Below are 26910 nucleotides of genomic sequence, written 5' to 3'. Positions count from 1 at the left end.
AAAACCACTCATGTTGCCACTGGTACAGAATGTTAAACGTTGTTAGATGTGTCTGTTGAGTGTGACAGCTGGATGTATAATTGCTGGATGTTCCTCCTCAGAATATGGTCGTTGAAAATCAGGTGTCTATCTTCAAAGATGAGTTTCCTCGTGAAATATAGATACCAAGGTCTGGAGTTGCTTGAATATTGCCTGCCATTAACGTAACGTCGACTAATTGAAAGATGAAGTCATGTCCCATTGTTGCTATCTTTTGAGGAATAATTCAATAGCAATGAATTCAATGAAACTAGCTTCTCGATATCCATATAGTATTACATGGTAAAATATTGTTTAAGAGCATGGACATTCTCATCTGTCTACATACATTGAGGTCATTTTGAAACTTCTGTCTTCGGTTACGAGAAACATCCTCTGTCACACAGAAGCCGGCAAACTCATGTATCCAAAGTATTAAGTTATGCTCAATATATCGAATTTTCCACGATGGTGTTCCTTCTTTATTAACCTAATGCGTCTACGCAAACGGTTGTGTGTGTGTGTGTGTGTGTGTGTGTGTGTGTGTGTGTGTGTGTGTGTGTGTGTGTGTGTGTGTACATGTGAGTGTGTGTGCGTGTTGTCATCTACACACGTGTACCTGTTATCTGTTCCGTTAAGTGACTTCTGCGATGAAAACCACAATTAGGCTTAGAAACACACACCATTTTCCACATTCATAGCAATTCTCTGCTTGGGTAGAATGTGAAGTATTACTCCGACTATATGAAGCGTGCGTTGTTGTTTTCTATGAGTAGTGACAATTTCCGTTCTTCCTGCATCTCAGGTGGCAGCTGTTAGCACCAGAACGTTCTGCCGAACTTCCTGAATGGAAACGATATACGACCACTACTTCGATGTTATTCGTGACAGGTGCATGGGAATGTATGAGAGCTGTGAACGATGCCTCCATCTCACCATACGGTTATGACAGTGCTCGTGTCGAGACGAGTGTGAATACAAGAGATCAATGAGTTTCCGGTTTCTGTGATTTCTGTTCACATTTCATTATGAATGGCGTATTATCCATATAATTACTTTTATCCCTACAGGATAAAATTGCACATTAAATGATGAACATAAGTACTGATACGAACACATACAGTTAATGTTGTCCAAGTATAAAAGCAAGAATGATGTGGATGCTAACTTCTTTATTGCGAGGGTCACGACGTTTCGGACTCTTTCATTAGAAACAAAGAAGATGACATCCATCACATTCTTAGCTTTATGTATATCACGTCTAAATGCCTTTCAAAGACGTTATTTACGTAATTCTGGTTGTACTGAGCAAGATTGAGAGATACGGATACAGACTTAACATCAGTCTTGAAACTTAAGGTGTTATCACTTACGAGGGGATGTCAATACGTTTTGAGCCTTGAGCATTTTTCATACCCAGGTGTCACAGCCCATGGTACGACATTGAACCTTGGGGTGTAGCTGATGTGATATATGCGTTTTGGTATCCTACTCTCAGAAGTTATTGAGCAGCTCACATTGACAGAAAGAGACACCCCCCACCCCCCACCCCCTCACGGCAGTGAAGATGAATAAAATTGAGTATAGAGCAGTAATTAAGTTTTTAGTTCTTGAAGGAAACTCGGCGAAGAGCATTGAAGAAAGGTTTTCATCAGTTTATGGGAGGTCTTCCCCTTCATCTGCTACCATCAAACGATGGGTCAATGAATTTAAGCATGGTGGAGAGAGACTTGAAGATGACCCCGTCCAGGTCGCCCAACAACAAGCACTAGTCAGGAAAACATTGACAGAGTGCATAGACTTGTGCTGGAAAATCGTCGAATCACACTCCACGAGTTAGAGGAGACCACAGGCATTTCACACGGATCCATCGAGATTCTTCATGAACATCTCGTCTGTCTAAGCTGTGCGCAAGATGGGTGCCAAGAATGCTTACAGATGAAATGAAGCAAACAAGGGTCACCATATGCAGCTCCATGCTAACCAGATACAACAAGAATCCAGAAGATTTTCACTGTAGGCTAGTAACCTGTGATGAAACCTGGATCCACCACTATGATCCTGAGAGCAAACAAGAATCCATGGAATGGAAACATGTCAATTCTCCCAGGACCAAAAAGTTTAAAGCCTCCAGATCAGTGCAGAAGGTAATGGCGACAGTCTTCTGGGATAGCAAAGGCGTCATCCACATAGATTACTTACCAAAAGGAAGAACAATGAATGGGGAATATTACGCTACCTTGTTGAGGCAAGTGCGACAGTCAATCACGGAGAAGCGCAGGGGCAAGATCAGACGTGGTATTCTTCTACATCAAGGCAATGTTCCAGTACACACCTCTCGCGTTGCAGCCGCTGCTGCCCAGGAATGCGTATACGAAATCTTGCCGCATCCCCCTTACTCTCCAGACCTGGCACCAAGTGATTACCATCTGTTCCCAGATCTCAAGAAACACTTGCGTGGTCGTAGATTTAAGGATGATAATGAGCTTATTGCTGCTACTGAGGCTTGGTTTGAGAACCAAACTGGCGCCTTCTTCAGAGGTGGCATCAGCGACTGGCAGAAAAGATGGAACAAGTGTCTTGACTCACAAGGGGACTATGTTGAAAAATAAATGTGGTCCATACCAATATTTTGTGGTTTTCTATGCAAGACTCAAAACTTATTGACATCCCCTCGCAGACACTTCACATAAACAAAACATAAGATATTTATAAGATTCCTTCACGAAACCTGTAAACTGAAATGGAACCATTGCATGAAGTCAGCCTAATTTGAACGTCTTCTCTTTTCACTAAATATCATGCTACTTTCAGAGAGATCCATCGCGGTTTCAGTATTCAATTACTGCGAAGTCCAGTAACATTTATCAGAACCGACATTGGTTTTAGAATGTCATCTACAGCTTAGATCATGTAGCCCGGTTCTTGAAGGTCTATTCCACGATTTTAATTTTCAGCTTTTTCACAGAAATATTTTGAACATTTTAAACCACGTGGTAAATCATGGAACGAACCTCTGGAGAAAAGGCGTATCGATTTTGTTCAGCTTATTTGGTATTCAATCTCTTATGAGAGACAACGATATGATAAGTATTTTTATGTGTGTTCAAGAACTCATTTGGACCTCATCATAATGCCAGAATTACTTTGCTATTACTGTGTCAGGTTTGTGTATGGCGGTTCTCACTGTGCACATCCAGCGCAGATTGCACTATTAACGGTCATCAAAATGAAACCCAGCTTCAAGGCGTATACGTAATGAGGTTTGTCTGTTCAAGACCAAGAGATGGCCGACAGCTGCCACGTCTTCTCAGTGGTGATGTGTAGAGAGTACAGTGGTCTTTGAGCACATATTATCCTTACTGAAGGCCTGCAGTCCTGATATATACTACAAACCAAAAGTATAGGAACACCCTAAAATATGATAGTTTGGACGTTTCAATCATACATGGTGCTGGTGTGTTTCAACACGATTGTTTTTCGCTGTAGTTGACAATGTTTCATTTCACTCAAGCTCACCGAATGTGATAACAATTGCATCACTGCAAGTTCCAACAAGTACCCATTAAGTACTTATAAACTTGCATTTACCTTAGAGATTAAATGACCTCACGACGTTTTAGTTTGTATATGATTATCGAATTTTAAGGTGGTCCCATACTTTTTGTTTGTGATGTATTACGATAAGTTAAAGTCTTTTAAGTAACGTAGAACCGCATTTAAAAGGCACTCAATGTTTAACAGACATCAGGAGGAATTTCCATTGCTTTTCATTAGGACCTATCAAATTTGTCTTTATAAGCTTGAATGCGTTCTTGCATTCGTGGTTGTCGTTCTGTCAAACTGTTGAAATGTGAACGTCATTAATTAGTAAATAAGGCCACAGATTCAGATTCACGGTCGAGACGGAAAACAAACTTTACATAAAAAGAACTTTTCTTAAACCTGCTGAACGGTAAGGTAAACAATCCATTATAATTAACCTTTGCAGCAATATGTCACTGACATTGGTTCGATATCGAAATATCAAATAGATAATGCCAAATATTATTTGTACTTGCAACACGTGCATAATGTCTGGTGCCTTTCCATCACACCACCTGGCAGCATCATACCTGGTGCTGATTGTCCAGGTAACATAACAGCTCTCTTTCATCGTGCCACCTTGTGGCAGCACTGACGTTTGGGCACCATGTGAGCTTCCACGCTAATTTGCCTTTTACACCAACAGTTACTGTAATATTTTATTTGGACTGGTTATGCACTAACGATGGTATTTTATAGATTTAAGCCAGGCTACAAAGACGCATGCGGTTTTCGAGGTTTGTCTGTGTGCAGCAGACATCCAATCTTGTTAGACTGGTAAGGCGGACACACATGTGCTGGGCGTGCAAATGATTTATACGCCAAATTTGTTATACAAAGCTTAAAAATTAGCAAGCTGATTGTCTCCAGTTTCCGTTGTTCCCGACTGGAACTAGGACTGGTACGCTGGTTTTGAAATGGTGTTGCACTGAAATCATTTCAACGTCAGCATGACTCTATTCTGCGCATATTCCTGATAGCAATATGGTTCATTTTAAACTGTAAATCTTATGATAAATTAAGCTTGTTCCCAGACACATAAATCAGATTTGGTCAGGTGCGAAGCTGAAATACTATTAATGTTATCTGATCTACAGAATACATCCTGCTGTCTACCGAACGAATAGTCGGTGTCGAGAAGGGTTTTGCCTGGTTTCATTTGAATAACAATTACCTAAAAATATTATTAGTCTATACGAAGTGTACATGATGCTTTCTTTGTGTAAAATATTCATGCCTGTTTCGGCAGTTCTCTCAGTACAGTGCAAGGAGACAACTGTGAGCACCCCTCATCACGTATACAATGCGGAATATAAGAATTACTTCACACTGCAGCTATACATCTCTGCAGTAACGTGATCCACTGGATGGTTCCTGTAAGCGTAAGACGACCGGTAGATAATGTGGCAACAATAGACTGCCACACCCAAGCCTGTGTACAGTATATGCCAGACTGTTAATGCTGGACATTCAACACGCAATATTGGATACGATCAGATGGTGGACTGAACACTTGGATGGTAAAAGGTTTACCCTCCAGAATAACAGAATATCCACGCTTTCAACAGGTCCGATAAACGGTTTTAGAAGAACGTTACGACTAACACAACACTGATCAAGACATTAACAATATTAGATTGGTGTGGTTGGTTTGTTGTTTAACGCCACTCATCAATATTTCAGCTATATAATGGTTGGCTGTAAAAAACTGAGTATAGACCAGACAGTTACGTGACCAATAGCAAGAGCATCTATCTACGCAGTTGGGATATAATGAAATATGTCAGCCAAGTATAGTGATATAAACAGAGAATTGCCTTCCAATGATTTACCCATCTGATGTAAGAGAAGTAACACTGCCTCAGCTGTTTCATATTTAGATCTATATATACAAGTATAAGGATTTCATTCCATTTCAGAGCGTCATTCCTCCCTTGCACGGATGCTATTTTATCGCGGTTACAAATCGATTCAAGGATTCAGTGGATTGTCCAGCAGAAAGTTCCAAATTTATTTCTAACCTGCATCTTCACAGACGAACAACATCGAAAGGCGTGCAAAGTAAGACATAAAAAATTGCAAATATATTAAGATCAAGCAACGAGTAAATGATTTGTGGCAATGAAATCTTCGCATGAATTCGATGGATATTATTGCTGACCGGTCTCTTGGCTGACGCTGTTCCTTCAAGAACGACACGGCAGAACACGCACCTTTCACACGTAACGTACATTACAGTAGGGAAAAGCGGTTCATTCCTTGAATCACATAGGTCATGATTGGATATCGTGATATAGGCCTATATAGATGGCCTGTCGACTGTAATTACTGGGTCCTGAAAACAGTTGTTGAGCTTGATGTTTTCGTGTTACTTTACATAATCTGTATATGAATTAAACAAAGCGGGTTAGAAAGTATTGTTCGACCTTCGTCATAACAATTACACCTTTCTGTGACGAGATGAAGATTACGGATAGAACACGCCGTGAAAGTAATGGGATGTAGCTTGACACTGAGCAAGATCGAAGGCGTTCCACATCGGCTCAGTGCACGATTTATAACAGCATAGATCTCAAGCACGAACGCCCTCAAAATTTGATTACTTTTTTGGGGTAAACTATTGCGGAGATATCGCCCGTTTTATTGTGGCTTGTGACATATTTGTGACCACTAGCCTTTATATGGAGCATTTTTACCATTACAAAACCCTTTGTAGGAGCAGCTTATTCGATTATTAATCTACTGAGAAGATGGTGGGTACCTAAGTTTTGGAGCACGAGGTGACTAAGCAGATTGTTTTTTTTTTCTAAAACCAGAGGCCATATAACAAAAGAACTGTATTCATTCACACATACGACACATGATAATGATACACATTCTATTGAGAACACGCTCTTGGGACATTCTTGACACAGGTCGTCCAGAGCAGGAGATGTCACTACAACATTATTCAAGCAACTTCCTGGCAAGTTTGGTTTGATCCTGTGGTCTAGTGGTGAGTTCGTTTTCCCAGAGAGCGCTAAGTTGGTGGTTTGATCCCCCGAAAACCTGTATGATCTGGTGGTGCGAATGATTGCCCTGAGAGAGGTCAGTGATCCCGTGAAGGCCTGTGCGGTCAAGGGGTGAGAATGTCTGCCCCGAGAGCGGTAAGTTGGTGGTTTCATCCATTGAATGTCTCTGTGGTCTTGTGGCAATAGCGTCTGTCCGGAGTGCGGAAGCTGGTAACTCGATCCCAAACTACCAACGCCATGAATACTTTATTATGACCGCATGTACAAAATCTGGCCTGCATAGTATTTCAGTGGCCCGTAACTATAACACGACACGTGCACACACGCGCAGGCATTACGATAAAAGAGCCATGAGGAATCTTGACAAACACAGGATACGTCCAAATGTCTCGCCTTCATTATAGGTAATTGGTCAAGATGTACTGGCTAGACCGAAAACTGCAAACATAAAATGATGTAAAGTGATGTGGGCTGCTATCTTGTACTGGGGACTTCACAAGGACTTACGATTTCATATATTTCAATCTGTTCGGCTCGGCCGAAGCATTATTGATAGAAAGTTTTACGTTGAGGTTTTATGCTCTCCAGTGAATTACAGTAATGTAAAGCTTTTACTTCCAGTCTCCCAACAGTCTTGCGAGTGATTGAGTGATATTGTTTTATGAGCCACAGTTACAGAAAAAACACGTCCTGTCGGGAAAGAGTTGCGGCGTGTTATGTTTTTATTTCAGTTTCCCTGCTTTGTATTCATTGTCTAAATCTGTATATTTTCTGTCACTGCATTAAGTATTCCTTTGGCATGTTGAAAGGTAATTGAAAAATATTCAGCTGCGATAAGGATGCGTACTTCATACAACACGTTACCTTCACATCTAATAAAGTCATCAGCGATCCCGTCACTGGCTTTCAACACTATTTATAGATATATTGCGGTGGTCACACATGTTGACATGCCACCAAGATAATGTCATGCAGAACCAAGTATCACTTGAAAGTTTAACTTTGTTCTGGAATACGTGCACACTGCAAAACTTTCGCTGAGAAAACGGTAGGGAGAACATTATGAGAGTATCGAAATACTAGTTGCATTAATCTGAAAACACATTATGCGAGCATGATTACGAGATGTGTAGGGGCTTACATTATACCCAAATACAAGTAATCCCTTCTTCCGTCTGTCTCATCCACCCAGCTGAACGTCCAGATCACTCGACCTTTAACTTATATTATCACAAGATTTCGAATTACGCTTCATGCAACATTTCTTCGACAGTATAACGAGCTGTTTGTTGCAAGGTGTATAAAGAAACTGTAGCACCAGTTAAGTTCTGCACGTTATACACGACAGGAACCAATGTTCTTCCGCTCTGGATAATTGGTTAAATTTCACAATACTCCAGGGGTTGCAGTAAAGGAGATAAGCTTTCAAGAAAATTCTTTATGTAACTAATGGAAATCTTTCGTCTATCCTTTCATCTCCTGTTGGCTGCATACGTGTTTTCATGTAATGTTGACTGGCCGTGGTGCAGTGGGTCGATGGTCTGCTATGAAAGTGACTGTTTCATCTGACTTAAGTCGTACGTCGAGCTGCACGGCTCAGATATGCCGACGATTACAACATTACCTGAATGGTGCGTATTCTGTTAAATTGCAGCATGGCATCTCAGTGGTCTCGCACTATGAACAACAGGAGGTTTGTCCAGACTGATTAACGACTATATAAATGCACGTATATTATTTTATTGCAATGATGAGGCCACACATCTCCTTACACGTAATGTATGTCCCTACTTTGAAGCAACATGTTACAGTGTTGACACGGTTATCTGTAAACGGCTCATACTGACTTTCATCATCTAGTCCTTGCGCATATTTAGATTCTTGAATATTTGAAAATAACTGTGAACTGATGCTTTCCGTGAACGTGAATCTCTTCACCGAAAAACATCCGTTTAAAACACCGACAGTCGTGTACTTAACCAGATCATCGAAAATACATGGATATTAGTCCCGAGGTGGTATTATATGAAAATGTCTCCGGTACGCAAAAATAACCTATTCATGTTTTAAAAGACAGCTTGTCGGATATGCAATAAAAGCTCCCATGTCAGCGTGATCCGCTCGGATTCAGAATTAATGTGCATGCGTTTAGTAGACATATTGAAATATTCTATCCATTTTGTTTGCTGCGTTGTTCCAAGATCATGTACGAGTACCACGTTACAAAATATTTCTTTTAAAATCTTGTCAGAAATTATGTGGACTTCGTCTTCCGGAATAATGACCTCCATGCAGGTGTTGTATGACGTCCCGGTGAGAAAGTGAAGTGTATAGGTCCTCCACAGACAAAATATATAATAATAACACAGCACTCGTCCACGGTACTGACGTCCATGATGATTAACTTCAGATGACACTTGTGTCTTCATGTACGTGTCGCCAACGATAATTATCCAGCCCTTCTTGCTCTACAAAGATTACACCATAAACAGGTCCATTATCAGAATGAATTAAATCCAGGCGTTAGACTGCTTACTCCGTACAAGCACATGCTTAGTTGAGCTGCATTAGTAGGAGCATCTGTTATGCACAACCTGATTTCCCACAGGGGGAACTATTGTCCATTATTAAACAAGCCGTGTGTATTATTCATGTTCTCCACATCGTTCTCTAGATAATAAAAAAACCCTGTCCCCAATTCAGAAACATGAAACAAAAGTCAGACTCATAGATTCTCTAGAGACACCACGTGATGCGCCTCAAAGAGGGCACCCTTTGTTACATATTGCATGAACATGTTATTAATACACAGGGGCACTGTGCATCGGATTTGTTTACAACAGTGACAACGGTTCAGTTCGTAATTCAATTGCACTGAGATAATTACACCAGAGGTGAAACTTTTGTATAAATAACTGTGAACTAAGACAGCACAAGCTGGCTGGTGTGAGATTTGTCCCTTATCGCACAGATGGTATAACGCCATGCAACGTTACAGAGATAGATGTGTGCGCGCGTTACGTACGTCATGCGATTTTGTGTGCGCATTTGCGTGCGATTTGCGTGCGTCCGCACCTCGGTACCATGACATCCCAACTGCCACCAACATACCACACACAAAAAAACCCCGAAGATAAAACAATTAACAAACACTTTTGTCGAACATCTTCGAAACTGTGCCTGTGTTGCGCTGGTTCCACACGTGCTATACTGTGGCGATAACTTTACACACGTAACGACCTCACCGCTTCAACACTGCGTCAAACCAGATCCACATACAACACTGTCATCGTTCTATTGGAAATGGAGTCTCTACTAGACCACTGTGTTCCCCTTTTTCAGTTTTGTTTTTGTTAAAAGGCCTATGAACAAACTATCCAAATATGGTATATACATGAAAATGCTTCAGAGTACTGTTAAGGAGATATGATAGAATCTTTAGAGGTGTACCATTGTTTCTGACATAGGGAAACAGGATTCTATAATGCCACCAACGACAGAGTGAACGTAACACTGTCATGCTTACCCACTCTGTGAAAACCGTTTTCAGGGAATACACTGTCTATAGTCCTTCATTAGTGTGGCATACTCACCATTAAACAGAACGAGAATGCAGCCTGGAGCAGTGTGCGCCTTCAGTTTTGCAGGCCGGAGGTTACGCTCATCGTGCCTCATTAGGAGCACTGTGTCCAAGAATGATTCTACAATGGGTTGTGTTTCAAGATTCTGAAATACCGATTTGATTACACTTCTATGTTTATGTTCATTAGCCTCTTTGTTTTAAGTCTGGATTGTCGAGCAGCAGCTGGTGGAATAGCCTTGCAATCACTGATTGAATATATATTCAGGGAAGCTAGTTTGTGTTCATGCCGTAGGTTTTCCACACTATTGAGGAACAGTCTCGAGACGGGGTATATACAATGGTAGCACATATAGTACCAGGCTGCTGGACAAACTCTGATCCATATCAGGAGTATGCGACGATTTAACCAACTGACCCTTTAATACTTCATGATTATATTACTGTACAGTAGTTACTCATTAGTGGATGCAGCCCCGGAGATTCAGCTGAAGTCTTCAGTCATCACACCGAAGACATGGTTTCGCTTCCTCACTTGTACACCCCAGGAATACACGTACCTGTATTGTGTGAAGTGGTGCTCTCAGTGTAATCAAATAAGAACAGGCTTTATGGACTACAGCTTTATTGATGTAGTGTTACCTGAGTAGTGTTAAAAGCGACACGAACTAGTCTCTGCTATTCGATACTAGCCTATAATCCATGGCAAATTTAAAAACAAAGAGTGGGCATGCGCAGTTGTCAGTGTAACCGTCTTTATGAAGTTTGAAATATACACAATTCCACTCACACATAATTATGTACCATCACTGTTTGATGCTTTCAGTGTTTCATTTTCTTGTTGAGTGGAACATATCATAGATATGATCCATTGCTGATATCCAATCTCATCTCTTCATGGTCACCGTATTTTTTGTCATCTACCGTAGTCTGATCATCAGACTAACACGCTTGTTTACCATCACGGAACTACCTGAAGGCATGAGATGAACTCCTTCCAGTCGTCTTTAACAACGAGCTGCACTTGCTATGGTGTCTTTAAAATGATCAATTACATATGCTGACGGATCATTAACAGCGGCTGCTACTGGCCAGATCTCATCAGAAACCATCTTCCGGATCTCATGTTAATCTGAGCTGGATGCTATCGGCATAGACATTCATCGAAAAAAATGTCACCAGACAGGACAGAGCTGTAGGCTGCCTCCTGTGTGATACGGCGTGAATGAATGTGCGACAAGATGGAACTCGATCTCCTGATTACGAGATATTAAAAGCTCAATATGGATATGTAACTATCAAGAAAGCCTTAATACACGCACCACTCTGATTGTGTAGTCAAAGTATATGACCCTGGTATATGAGAGAGATTTGACATAATGATGTCCAGGGGTTTTGCGCTAGTTTCTGTTTCAAGACCTGACAAAGGAGTCACTTTGACAAAGGATCACTCAGGCCATTTGTCATAAACTTACTTAAATCTATCAAAGTTTAACATTAATAATAGAAACACAAAATCATACATTCATAAATCTCAGATTATCAGGTGATCATAGATTCATCTAGCTGGATTAGTCAGTCACAATGCATCCACGAATTATTTCTTGAATAAACGTATCGATGATCGCATTTGGCATCTGGTGTAGGAAACATACACAATGCGAATTCGAAGAAGGCGATGGTATAGTCACTACAAAGGCCGGGATGTGGGTTGTGCCAATCGAGTTTCATTTCAGGTGTCCCTGTAAGCGGACAGTGTATCTGTCCTGGTAGGCTGCAAGACACTTATAAGACTAACAGATTGTTCTTCTCCACACAAGACGATTCTAGGTGCTACAGTCTATACATAATAAAATGTTTGCTTTGCTTATCACGTAGTAGAAAGGACACACAAACAAAATATGTATTGGACGTGTCAATGGGTCATATGTTTCAAGCTACCAGGTATATCTACATTCATGTATTACTGTAGGATTATATAACTCGAGGACGCATTCTCTCTCTATTTTAATGGAAACTGTGTTTCAGTCACACAAATAAATGATGTGTTGTCTGGAACTTGTTGTCACAGAGCGGGTAGGTAAATAACTCATGTAAAGTGAATATATTGAACATAATGTGTCGACACACCACGCCGTGTCAAACCGTTTCTACAATGCCTTTCAGAGAGTGGTCAAATGTAGGTGGTTGAGCTGTATCTCCGCAATGAGGCTGGTCCCAACTGAGAGGTTAGCTCAACGGGCATTTCATTGCTCCTCACAAACCTCTCCGGCTCCAGTCACACAGTTATGATGCACATTCTGATGTGCCTTTTGTCACGCACAACACATGGTCAAGTTGGCTCCATACAGTCGAAAGTGTTTCACCCGGGAACCAGCCCTTCACTGCCACTTAGACTCTAACCAACACAATACACTTTGTCACTCAAGATATAAAACAATTTACAAACTGCTACGTAACCCTCCGTTACTCTACGCTTGCAACTTTTTGCGTACTAGTTTACACACAACATTGGATTCACACCTACACATCATAGCGTCAAGCCGGGTCCAAATACATCACTGTTATTAATTGTATTTTCGCACTGAGGTTTGGACCGGAAACTTGGGTATTTTAGATGTGTTTTTAATGGCATTCCCTTCTGCAGAAAATACATTTATGCATGTGTGGTAATTCCCTGTGTGGTTCAGTCCACGTTTAGTTCCAGCTCGGATATTGCTGGACTATCATCACACGATTTGAAGAATGTCTGACCAATATATTCCAAATGGTAGACTTGTCTCGTATACTGTTGCAGCAACGGAATCGGGAATGTACTGTCTGTGGATATAAGCTGATTGTATGTTTCTGGGTTTGCCGAGACCTCGGATAGCAATAACACCGGCACCAGGCAAAGGGTGAGAATGTGATTTTCTTTCTATCAGATGTGATCCAATAGTGGAGACAACCGGGGCTTGGAGATAAGCCAGGAAAGGAGGAATTTGGAGGACATCACGACAACTGTATGGCCCCCTGCGATGTACCGATAGAAAAAGTAATATATCCAAGACATCAGGAAGTTAAAGGCACAAGCAGCACAGGATCATACATCGGAGCTTTCACACTGATCCGGAAATAAAATCGGAATATATAAGAGTTTCAATGGCTGTCACAAACTTCTGAGTGAACTGTCACAGTTAAAAAGGGAGTTTTAGATTAATTCAAAATACACGGGTTTGATCTACATTGTGTATAAGTAGTTGGGCCTATATGCATGGGATGAATATTGCATATGTCATTAGTTGAGTGTGATCACTTCGAAATACAAATAGTGCATCTATATTGATGCGTTCGGTTCAACCAAAATCCCCATGAAGGCCAACACCAACATGTCAAATACCCACATGTGATATTCATTATTGTGGAGGGGACTCACTGTTCTAAGTGAATGCCTTTGATACAAAACCGTTTAAAGTTCGAAATAATGGACAAATGGCTATACATTTGTCGTTCTGCAGCATGTTGCGTGACATACCGGGAGGCGCTGTTCTTGTGTAATGTTTCTGGACGGAAATGTTCTACATTTGTCAGTAAGATTTCACTCTGCGTCAGGTACATGTTTTGCAATGTCAAAGAATGGTCGCCACAAATGATAAACACAATGCCCCATGAGAGGAACATAACCCGTGTCTTGGACGTGCACGGTGACTACTAGGCTACCCAATCGTCTAGATGCTTGGCCAGACGGTATGTAATGAGATCTTGCACTCTTACCTGCGTCCTTTGTATAGTCGTGACCCCACGATAGAAGGGATGCCGTGCATGGTAGAGTGGCGCGCATAGTAGATGAGCAGGTTCTTTACTCCCTTCTTGTCGGGTTCCCCCGAATCCAGACCATCCTCGTCCTGGAGTACATGTGCTTTGTCCTCCATTTGAAGACACTGTAAACGCTTCATTTCGTCCTTTTGGCTCATCATATATTCCCCTGACTTCTCTGCAGGGTTAAGCTTTTGTCAGATATCTGTAAAATAAAACTAACAGCATAAGTGATACTTAATATAAATGTTAAGCCTGACTCGGAACTTACTTGCAGAGCTATGACATAAATATCCGAATGCGAAAGGAATAAATGATAAATATGATAATAGAACAACTATCATAGTTAGTTTGGAAGATGAACCGTGTCACAGCATGTGCCGTAATGAAAAAGGACACTGGGAAACATCCTCTATCTTGACAAGTCTCATATATCCTTCCACGGATAATTGTTAGGGGCGAGCGGGATGCGGAATCCAGATATCAATGCGTACTTGATATGTTGTTAGACTCTATACTGTCGATCTGCATGTTACGTGCATTTGCATCATTGGTTTTGAATTATTTCAGTGCCCTCTGAACAACAGTTCGCCCAAACATAGGTATTAAAGGTTGTCATGTTATACTATTTGGGTATTTTGTACTTTCCGGTGACATACAGGATCGTGTTAGGCATGTTATTGATACTGCTTCGCTTTGACCCGTGCAGATCCGGGTTAGAGTTGATAACCCAGTAACCCATGCTTGTCGTAAACCTCGTAAAGGCTTGCTGACTTGGTTGACATATCTAGTTGTGAATACTGATGTTCTTGTTGTCTATACCTCCAAAGAGGTGGAATATTGCTGAGTGCGGCGTTAGAACGACAAACCAACCAAGTCAAAACTTTGGCACAAAGAATCACAACTTCATATTCCCATGCACTTGAAATTCTGTTTTCCGTGCAGCTGCTTCCGAAATACAGTGTGGTTTGATTGTAAAATATTGTTCATGTATTTCCTCTTTAATCTTTTTTATTGTTTTTAAAATGTCCCGTTCATAATGAAATATCGGTGTAAGTGTATTGAGATGAAACCTCGCAGAATAACATCCCACATGATATTTGCAGAAGCGCACAACATATTAAAAGGCACTTATCACTTGCGGCAGCTGCATATCAACGTTGAGTCGACACTCAAACACAATTTTGCATGGATCGTAAGTCCCTTGGTTTAAGTGTGTTTTTGCAGGAAAATAAAATATTCTCGTTCTTTGGTTTGAGTGTCTCTTTCTTGTAGTAGTACCATGTTAGTTTTGGTTACCTACATATAATATCCAGCTATGTTTATTAGCTTTATTGTTAGCAGTTATCTGACAGGACTTGCGTTGCAGATTCATGGATAAAGAACATATGGTTGATGTTTTCAAGACGAGAATTCCTTCCTTTGGAAATCATATTTGGCCTGAATAGTTAAACATTTTAGATCCATGTTGTGTTTACAAAACAGTTCTAATTTTGCTTTATAGCTTACTTACCACAGAATATTGTCTTTATGAAAATGAAATATTCACTTACGATTTCTTTAACGGTGCCTACACACAGCTGAGACGAGTCAATCGTGTTGGCCTACTTCGTATTGATTAGCACTGATAATTATCTGTCAAACACTCTCCTTGAGATATGAACATGGCAAAGTATATAAGTGGGCCTTGACCAAGCACCACCCAAATGGGATTTTAAGTTATCCGTGGTAATAATGATCAGATTGTGCTCTTTCAGCAGAATACGAAGCCTGGATAAGCACGTTATAAATATTCGAAATTGTTATCAAATTATAATTCTTAATTCATATTTCGCAAAATAAAGTTAAAAATATAAAACAAACTGAAAACAAATCTGAATTTTGGAAGCAGTTTCTTTGCCAATATGCGAGGAATACATTATAAATGTGAATATCAATGATGAAGTGTATGGTCGTGATTACGTCACTAATCTCACTATCACACGCTTCTTGTATAATCATTGATTAATTGTAAACACTACCAACCGCGTCCACATAAGCACCTAGTGTAGACCCCGTCGCATGGATAACATCTGCCAGTCGAATAATACTGGCAATAAAGCCTCGAATTCTCACCATCGGAATCAACCCCGTGGAGTGGATGCGCAATATATCGAGGTCACTGTCCTGCAGTTGACGGCTCGAAAACAGTGAGTTCTAGCGTCACAGTGAGGTCTAACGTTGCCATCCATGAGTGCCGAACAGCAAGTTAGAGGATGATGTTCAAAATGTGGCACGACGACGGCATTCAACACTTCCTGTTAAAATCTCCCAAGAGGACCTCGGACTCGGCCGTACATATCCTTTCATGCCTTGTGGCCTCGTGCATCATCGCAAGTGTGGGTTATGTGTAAGTCAGCTCAGATCATACGACAAAACACACTATATGTCACTCATGCTCATACATTTGTGTATTTTCTCAAGATGTTATGTGTAGCACGTGTTGTGCAGGTACACTCCAGTATCGTGGGTTATGAATTGTGATATGTAAAATAACATGTTTTTGACGGTGTCTAATTAATGCTCATATACACATACTGGATTTGTAAATAGATGTGCCTTCTGCTTTAACTGTCACTTCGGTCAGTGCGATGGGTGCCGTTGTCGTCGTTCCATATTCCAGGTGTAACATACACTCGTATGATGAGGCTTCAAAGACATTGGGAAAGAAAAGGACCTTAGTCCTGCTAAACTTTCAGAGAGACATCTAGAAACTCTAAAATATCTGCCTCGGACTTTCAGGTACCTTTCCGCCAAATGAGCTCGAATATGCAGCCACAATATATGGTCAAACATGAGAACATCCTTGTTAACCGAACTTTCTAGCCTACTGGGTGTAATCTCCGGATCGCAGGTTGCTGAATCAAGAGATTGTTTTTCACTCTCTTTCCTCTTGGGTTCCCATTTGACAAATCGAATGTCAACATTGTGTCTTCTAATAATCACAATACAACCCTGTATACGACCAGACAGGTCCCTGCACATGTAATGCTTCACAGAGCCGACATCCAATTACTACAGACAGTGTTCTTTCAGGCTGTAATGTTATATGATGTCGGTGATGTTGATGACACATGCTTCAGCCCAGATTCACACTTTCCGTCCGTTACTCAATGCACGTCGTCATTTGCCCATGCATTTTGTGTAGTGAACTACGAAATACGAAAACCCTTTCCACATTCATACAAAATCACGACTAACAGAACAGTTCCTTTTGCATTTCCAACAATACTGTGAACATGTGTATTATATCACAACCAAAACGACACGGCAGTGCCAGATGAATGCTTAAACCAACGCATCCTGCCAAAACAGCCGCACCCGTCATAAACGCATGCAAAGGCTAGTCAAATATTCATATTTACAATAACACATGGTGACGAGTTGGAACCTGTTAATACTGACTGACATCGGACGTCATTTTCGTCAGAGGTGTGGAAAATATGGTGTGGAAAAATTCCCTCTACACGTCTACCCTAAATTGTTTTCAAAGATTAACTGAGGCCTTATATGTTGTAACTATTCTCAAACAGCTTCTAAGCAAGAGTCTTGTCACGTTCTGACATCTTCACATCTTGAAGTTGTGTGACATATGAACTGTAAAGGCCAGATGATGTGAATGATATTAACCCTAGTTCAGCAATTCAACCTCCGCTGCTGATGTTTCCTTGAAAGTGAATAGATTTCCCCCGGATAGAAATGACCGTAAGAAGATAAGATCAGATTATGTATGCTATCTAACGAAACAGATTCCGAAATTAGCAGTAAGGTTCACGCGAATGGATCGCTGGAAATCTGTGATGAAGCATGTATTCGCAAAAGAGGTGACCATGTCAGCGATCTGACATGGAACTATATAATGTTTATAGCATGTAAAAGTGCACAAAACTAGCACAATAACAATACTAGTTCCGGGTAGCATTATGTGAAGTATGGCTTTTAAAACTAACAAGACATCATTATATATTTGATTAGGTAAACAGTTCTGCTGCAATACAACATGGGATAAGAAAATGTGGTGGCAGTATAATGGCCGTATAGAATGATAGCATTACAGTCACTGGTAACATACTATATATGTAGCAAGCTTCACAAAGCGAGGAACAGGCAAAGTGAACACATGACATCTTCACAAAAATGTTAGTCTTGATGTTGAACGAACATACACATTTGTCATTAAATATCCTAACATAGTGTTCTATGACGGGTGGCACGCTAATTCTGCAAGATAGCTCTTGACTTTGTACAGTCTCTTTATGGTGCACGGCACGGTTTACATGAGACAGAGATACAGTTTATTGTTACTACACAATGTCATTTTTTACAAATGGGCCCGGCCACAGTTGTCCTTCATAATTGTAAAATCTGTTCAGGGAAATGACAATGTTTGATTTCTTGCGTCTTGTGTCAAGAAAAGCGCTGCAATCCCTTTTGCTTGATCTTGGCCTATAGAAGCGACCATAGTCCGTATGACTGTGATCACTCCCACCCCCAACCCCACCGAAAATACTCAACACACTTGACAAGGTGAACCTGTGTTCTGGAGATTGCTAATAGATTTCAAATTAATAAACATAATCAAATAGACTCTTCGTAGCTGCCGTTACTAAGATCAATTATAGACATTTATTACTATGTCCATGTCCAACTTCGTGATTTTTTTTCAAAACATTCAGATCAAAATACTGGGGATCTGTAGTCAAGACAACGGAAGGGAAACCACATATTTCTAGAATCAACTTTTTTCACAGCACTAAACCCAATTAGAGACGGGACTCCTGCAATGCCCGAAACCGTAATGCGGATTTCCCATTAATCACATCAATAAACTCTCATCTCGACCCTGGATAAAACTCCTTGTGTTCGTTGTGTAAGCGAATCAAGTCTGCGTTGTTGCTGTGTTACTTGGAGATAAGGACGCCCGCTTGTCGGAGTTGCCATACAGAAGTCACTGCAGACGGAGACACACATTAAGAAACACAAACACCCTTTTATTCTTTCTCGTGTCTCGTAGGGATTGGAAAGCCACAGTAACTCAGTGGCAGCAAGAGTTGTATGATCCCCGGGGAGCAGAGATTGATAATAAGATGTGTCGTTGAGATTGACATAAAATGATCGGGCGAAAAAAACACCAGCGCATGCACAAGTGTGTGGACATGTACGCTATATAAATATCCAGCAATAATAATTATCATCTTTTTATTCCTTTTCGTTATCAGGATCTGACAATGTGCAAGGTCGCAACCTTCATTTCATGTTGAAACCTATAAAAGAGTCTCGTTGGGCCGAATATATGTATTTATGCCACACTTTCATAGTGTGGTATAAGCTGGTATTTAATCTTTATCATACAATGGATGGTGTTCACCGCAGGATAAAGCCAACGGATATTTTCGGTACCCGTTGGGGTCATAAACAGATATAGATGCAAATTAGAGGGGACGTATGCGAAAGTTAGGGACTACTTTCACAATATAAACAAACATGGCGTCAGGGGCAGAAATCGTGTCCAGGTTGAAGGTCGTGGTTATGGTACTGTCAGTGCTTTGATTCCTGAAAATTCATGCCTGGTTATCATCTATTTAGTAAATTTCAAAGGGAAGATAGAAATTCATAGGCTCACGAAGATGCCAACATCAGTTTTTACTCGCCAAGGCTCGCTAAATACAATGTTTATTCCCAATGCAACATATTAACCATCCCTAAACACACCTATATGATAACCCATATTTACTCCAACCTTTTTCATCACATGAATACTTCAGAATTTAACGTATCAGTAACGTAAGTGATGTTTCACTTGTACCTTAAACTTGACGTGCCTTTGCATGGCTGTGAAACCTGTACGGCAGGATTCTGCCTCTTTCGCTCAGTAATATCACATGACTGTTTCATACTGATTCACGGAGACATGGCTGTATATAACACATTATATATGTTACAGTTTACACAAACTCCTGCTTAGATTCAATAGGATTGTCAACAGCAGTGAAATATCAACCGAAGGACGCTGCATGCAGTGGTGAAATCGCAGATGCCCGTCAGTTAAGGTCTCAAATTGCCGATCTATTTAAACTGCTTTATTTCAATACAGGCTTACAAGTAAGCAATCATGCTGTAGTCCACGCCTATGGTAAGTAGCTCCATTAGTGCAGATATTATACAATTATCTCACATTCGTACGAGTAATTAAACCTTCACATTCATCGTTAAAGAGTACCATGAAAAAGTAATGACAGCATTGATGGATCAGATACGGCCTATAAAATTATAAGTATAAATGTCAATAGAATCTAATTAGTATTATCTTTCGATGGTGTGGAAAATACTACCACGAAGTAGGACGTAAGAGCATGGGAAATGTCATTTCCCAGATCACCTTGTTCTCTTTCAGCCTAGATTGTACACGGATGCTACAAAACCCTTGCATAACCAGACGAAACCTCACCTGAAAGCAGTTCTAGCATGCCGATTGTGTATCACTATCACATGATTCCGAGTCACTGTGATAACAGGTGATCCAACAAATCACTACATACAGACTTGTTACAGTGCATTTGAGCAAAGAGAAAAACATTTAATCCGGATAACGGTGTCTGTGACGTGAAATTAACCTATGCACATCCGGTTATGGACACACGTTGGATATGGTTACAAGAACCGCTTTTCTTTAATTACTTGTGACTAACGTTTATTAAAATGTGAGATGTGACGTCACTGACAATGTCTCAAGGTGTAATAAGTGGTGTTTGGTTTACCTCGGCAGTGATGGTGTATGTAAAGGGAAGACCGCAGTGATACTATCGGTGTTCCATGCAAGCCGGTTCAATGTGCAACCAGATTGCAGCACCCGATTTCAGATGTTACCTTTTTGTATTGAAAACAACATTGCATGCCTATCTCCTCTGACAAAATTCACATGTGATTTTTTGATGTCAGTAGATATTGACTGAACCGACAGTGGGAGCGTCCGAACTGTAGACTTGAATTAAGGGAGCAACCTACAATGATACATCTCACATCACATCACATGCGCCTCACATCTTCTGAAAAGTGTCAGAACCACGTGCCAATGTTATAATGTCACACTTGTCATGATGCAAACGTCTGACGTCACATTATACTACAGTGATGCTACAATTTTCAATCCCCTTGTGATCCAAAATGAATATTAATATGTTTTTGTGTTGCCATACTCACTGCAAATACTAACCAAAGGCCAAAATATTATGAAGTCGAACAATCAACTTCATCAGAAATGTCTGTAAAGATGTCAGACTTGTGACTAACCAATCGGACTTGTGAACTGTTACGGTCATCACTCAAAGGGTACAACACTCAAATATGATTCAACATCTAACATCGTTTTGAATTAGTTTCATAAACTAAATAATGGTCTCATTTGTATCGATATTACTAACATATGTATTCCGTTTCAGATGGAAGTAAGATATAATTAGCCCGCATTTTCAATTTAGCTGGTATCAGCATTATTACAATAAATGTTCTTGGGCAATTATGCTCTCACATCAGCAACAGGAAAAAACAGATTGGGTTTATCCTATTTCCACGTATCGTGTTACGTAACTACATGCAGCACTGAGAAGTAAATATCAGTGTCATGAGCATGACCTTCACGTCACAGACATGACATGATATCACGACGTAGTTAAGGCCATATTGATTGTGCTGTGTTCCGTGTGATGTCACACGGGATGCGTTATACGTTGATGGCCCTTCGCTAGGGCGCTTGTGTACTTAACACATCTTTCATTGACCGCCTTAATCTCTCCCTTACGGGAATCGTAGGACGATTCATCCTCCACAACTACAAAGACCTGCCTCGTCTCCAGTTAAAGTGCAACTACAGAATATTAAACATGATACGAAAGCTGCCATTAATTCATCTACTCCACAAGTCATCAATGTGACAGGACCAGCGTAACGTCTCCACACATCAAGCTCAGTGCTGCTGGACCTGCACATCTCAGTGGCAACGTTGGTACGGAGTAGAGACTTCTTTTTTAAGAGGAATTTAGAAAAATAAAGAAGGATAAGAATACCTGGATGAGCAACTTCTTTATCACAGTGAGTGAGAGTTTATTCAGAAATTGTGACCAGTCCATCGAATGGTGTGTGAAGTGGCTTGAGCTGACTACCCCGCACTGTTGAATCCCTATCACACTCCTATAGGAACATCTCCTCACACTTGTATATGCGCCTCCTCATCCTTATTCTGTTCATCTGTTGCTTAAGTAAACTTGAAGATTCAGTTTAGAACTGATCTTCAGTTACTCAAGCTTGTCGTAAAAGGCAACTAACGGGATCGGGAGACAAGACCCGCTGACTTGGTTGACACACGTCATCGTATCCCTGTTGCGATGATCTCCTCCCTTGATGCCGATAACAGACTGACTGGTCCAGATTCGACGATATTCAGACCGCTACCATTTAGGTGGAGTGCGTGAGTTGAGCTTTACGTCGCACTCAGCAATATTCCAGGTATATGGTGGCGGTCTGTAAATAATCGAGTCTGGACCAGACAATTCAGTGACCAACAACAAGAGCATCGATCTGCACAATTGGGAACCGATGACATGTGTCAACCGTACCTGACTACCCTATCCCGTTAGTCGCCTCTTACGACAAGCATAGTCGCCTTTTATGGCAAGGATGGGTACCATTTAGCTGGAATATTGCTTAGTGCAATAAACCCAGGCACTCCTTCGTTACGACACTGCTAGAACCTACATCGAAACGTCCCGCAAGAAGTTGTTCATCCATAATTCGTTATCCTTTCAATAAGTCCAAATATGCGTGATATAAACACATGGTGTGCGTTCCAGTGAAACAGTTTTGTGGAAAAGATGGATACAGTTTTTTACTGCAAAGATGTTATTCCCAAACCACTTCTCACACCTTCTGGTTTTGAACACGATTGCATAATTGATCCAATACCTAATCCACGAACTTTAGAGTCCTCATACGTAATTGTTGGAAGTTGCAAACTGTGTCGACAAATGGATGTCGAGCTTAGTCCAGTTACTGTCTCCGGAAAACATTTGACGCCGAATGTGCATAGCTGACAGGAGAGTGAAACCTTAATAGTATTCTATCATTTCACACTTCCACACAGGGATGACAGATGAGAATGATTTCGAATAAATTTCACATTACAGTTTGTTGTTGTGACGGCAATGAACATCAGTTTTATCCTACGGGATGCCATTAACAGTTCTGAGACATGGGCCAAACTGATCCGAAATCGTGCCTTTTTTACATGACTGGACATAACGTGTGAATATATGGCTATTACTTCTACTGACGAAAAAGCATATACTACTACTCCATAAAGTTTTACAATCGCATTTCGTTAGTGAGTGAGTGAGTAAATATTGCTTAAATAAGCATCGATACTTTCGAGGTTTTGCGAAGCTGTTAGCGTTATATAGTGTTTGTTAACTACACAAATTGTTAATACCTGTTTTTTACTTTTCACAGAGTTTCTTTCGGCTGTTTTTTTTTTTTGTTTTGTTTTGTGAATGGATGAGTTACGTGAAAAAGTGATTTAAAATTTTACATCGCATCGACAATGTTGCAGCCACATAGCAATGAGAACAAGCTGGATAACATTCAAAGACTGTCTATAAAGAACAGAAAATAGAACGTTTACCAATTTTGTGTTTATATCAATACTCTTTTCTGACACTGTTGTTTAGTATTAAAATTATTGATTTAATTAAATTGAATTAAAACCAGGCTATAGACCAAAGTTGGACAGCCTGGATCACGGCATTTACATTCTGCTTCCACTATGATTCCAAGGCGGATTTGCCTGTTGGTGACATTAATGCATTGCAACTAGATGCCTTGTAAATCATAATATTGTTCCAACATACCGAAAACCAGACGTCACTTACTTGCGAGATAATCTCCTTTCGACGAGTCAATATTACACAGGATATAACAGGGAAGAATCATGTGCATATTTTCAAAACATTTCCGCTTAAAAATTGATTCGTGTTTACAAGGAAGGGTTAGTGATCATGAATCAACTATGAATAGGTTTTGCAACGAATAGTTTGCAAACCCACGCAGATCCAAATCAATTGTTAACTTTAAGGAACAACTCGAAACTTTAGTAAAGAACAAGGTGATGCACATCCATCATGTTTGTTTGTTGGTGCCAATCATGTACTGAACTGATTTGTTTTCCTGGCCAAACACAAGCCGACCCACAAGGACAGGATACGTGAGTAAAAATGTAACGTATATTTGCTAGGTTTGACAATGAGCAGTAATATCAGTATCATTACAGAGGTATATGTCCAACCATATGTGACCACAAAAAATAACAGCTGGTCACCATATAACATGAAACAAAACAGCTATATGTTACCAGTAACAAAAGTGAGGATATAGGACCCATCTGGTTAGGTTGCTGGTAAGTAGCAAATAGAAGCACTTTAACCTTTCCAGGTCTATACGAAATCTGAACACCAGAGTAGATTGTATAAGTCCGACTATATCACGAACATGTGTTATTGAATCAAATCGTGATGTTACCGCAGCACCGTGGGTTCACACAATCTACCCAACGGTGGCAATAGTCAAAGGCAAATAAATGAAGAAATGTATGACAGAAATGAAAGTGAGAATAGATAGATAGTGAATAGAAACAACTAGAAATGGAGATTCTATTAAAAAGCCATTTTTTGACCTAAACATGTTTTGCATGACTACTGGTCATTCTACGTCACCTTGCACAATGGACCCATGACGTATGGCAGCTGAAAACACTACAACATTTAATAATTCATTCAAGAATTGATTATCATTGTCTTCACTTAAATTGTACGGAACTCAATGGATGTTTTTTTTTTTTGCTGAGAGAGATCAATGAACATCATTGGCCACACATGGTCTCGGAAATCATAGCGTTCAGCTGTTGGTTATTCATCTATCTTTCACTCCTTTACATAATGTTGCATGGCGTTAACATCTAGGAGCGGAAATGTTTATGTATTCAGCTCTGTGTTCATGAATACCACTGTGCAAATAATGGATACTTATTACCCAGGATCATGAATGTCAAACCTCGGTTCGTTAGTATTTTTTGCAGTAAAGTCTTTGTAATGAATGCATGTCACTAAAAGACGTTCAATGTGCAGAAGTGGTCATGTCCAAGACTCAAAATATACTTACTGGAAGGCACTAATCCTTTAGCACGAGAAGCACACTGTCCCACTGAGATTATTTACCCACGCCACGCCGGCATGCAAACGCTTACGTGGAACAAGTGCGCCCAGTTTCGGCTAGCTGTCACAGGAAACTATTGGTGAACTATAGCCTCACTGTACCCGGACACGACACCTTACAAACATATTCCGCCGCAATGAAATCGATAACCCAAGCATGGACCGAACGAATGTTCACAAAAATTGCAGATATAATATTTCATGGACATTAATTTGTAGCAATGCAAATAACAACTCTGTGCTATTTTCCATGCAGATGTTAATCACTGACGCTGGAATAAGCAAATTCAGCTGTTGTGATCTTACACATTACAGCAGTCGGCAGTAAGTGAAATTTGATCCTGAGTAACTAATGGGTGCAAGTTTGTGTAATGTGACAAGTTTTATGTAAAAATCATGTCCTATAAATGGGACAAATATTAAGCTTGTACATTCATCATTATCATTCATGATCCAGGTGATACCCCTACCGTCGACGAAATGCAGACGTAAGATGTGTCATTTAATAACATAACGGGCATGCGCAAGCTTTGCCTTTGTTACGTATTTTAATCAAAATTCAATAAAATCACTTTGCAGTTTGATAGGTTTGATACACATATTCCATGTCGCGTCCACACCATTTATCTTCGATTAACGTCAGGCTATCTTGCCACCATAGAACGATCAATCCTTGCACTTCGTTAAACATGGGCTTCGCTAGTTTGTAAAGTTCACAAAGGGGCATAAATGGAGGAAAGGTGGTTGGGATAGACGATTGTACATGCGTCACCAAGAACGTCCTCTGCGAGGTTGCCATTTGCACATTTGGCGAAAGTGAAGTCTTCACTTCATCCAACAGCAATCATGGAAGCATTCGGGGATTTTCCCCTCACACGCGGAGATATACACAACGAGCTGTTTCTGTGTCTGTGAAACACAGTATTCAGTTAATGTTTTCTGCATCATGGATCCTACTGCTTGGTACCACGACTTTATCAGCGAGTTATTGAAGCATGGCACATTCAGAATAAGGAATCAACGAACACGTGCCATGCAGGTATACGTCATGTCCTGGCAGTAACAATAACAATAACATCATTTCCAAGTAATTTCCTGTGTTTGATTCTGAAATTTCAAAAACATCAATATCACATTATGAATTGTTGACAGGACATTGTGATCATGATCACTGGAAAAACAGCATGCAATATTATATTTGAATGGTATACAGAGAAACGGTTTTAGAAATAATAATTGTGCTGTGAGTTCAGTGTGTGTTCTGATATCGTGTTTCATAACACTTGCAACAAACACAATGCGACAAACTGTTGTGACATAATTGAACTAATATCGATGTTGCACACAATATGCTCTGGATGTAAATGGGTTGACAAGATCGTATTGATAGTTTGAGAAAGGCAGCACAGATACATATATTTGAATGAAAAAAGAGCATTTAATACACAGTGTGCTTTACCGCGTAGGTATATCAACAACCATACTTTATGCATTTGACATGCAACCCAACAAAATACCCATTATTTCTAAATCTCTCCATGCGAATACAAATCTATTCAAAGGAAACACAATATTCTCCAAGGTTGTCCTCATTCACGTGACGGCCACTCAAGCTGGTGATGAA

The 26910-nt window shown here is 40.3% G+C and overlaps 1 protein-coding gene across 3 annotated transcripts in view; it reads right to left on the bottom strand.

Annotated features, from left to right (window-relative positions):
• The window catches only part of LOC137298958 (acid-sensing ion channel 5-like), a 90577-nt gene that overhangs the window by 44816 nt on the left and 18851 nt on the right, over positions 1–26910 (bottom strand). For 2 of the 3 annotated variants that reach the window (XM_067831356.1, XM_067831354.1), the window contains exon 2: positions 13948–14194. In XM_067831356.1, coding sequence (XP_067687457.1) covers positions 13948–14150 — 203 coding nt within the window. In that variant the 5' untranslated portion in view covers positions 14151–14194. Of the gene's footprint in view, positions 1–13947; positions 14195–25233; positions 25312–26910 lie in introns of those variants that run through there. The other variant, XM_067831355.1, reaches the window with a different exon arrangement.

Source organism: Haliotis asinina, chromosome 10 (assembly GCF_037392515.1).
Source record: "Haliotis asinina isolate JCU_RB_2024 chromosome 10, JCU_Hal_asi_v2, whole genome shotgun sequence".
Lineage (NCBI taxonomy): Eukaryota > Metazoa > Mollusca > Gastropoda > Lepetellida > Haliotidae > Haliotis > Haliotis asinina.
This window is presented reverse-complemented; position numbering and strand designations above follow the sequence as displayed.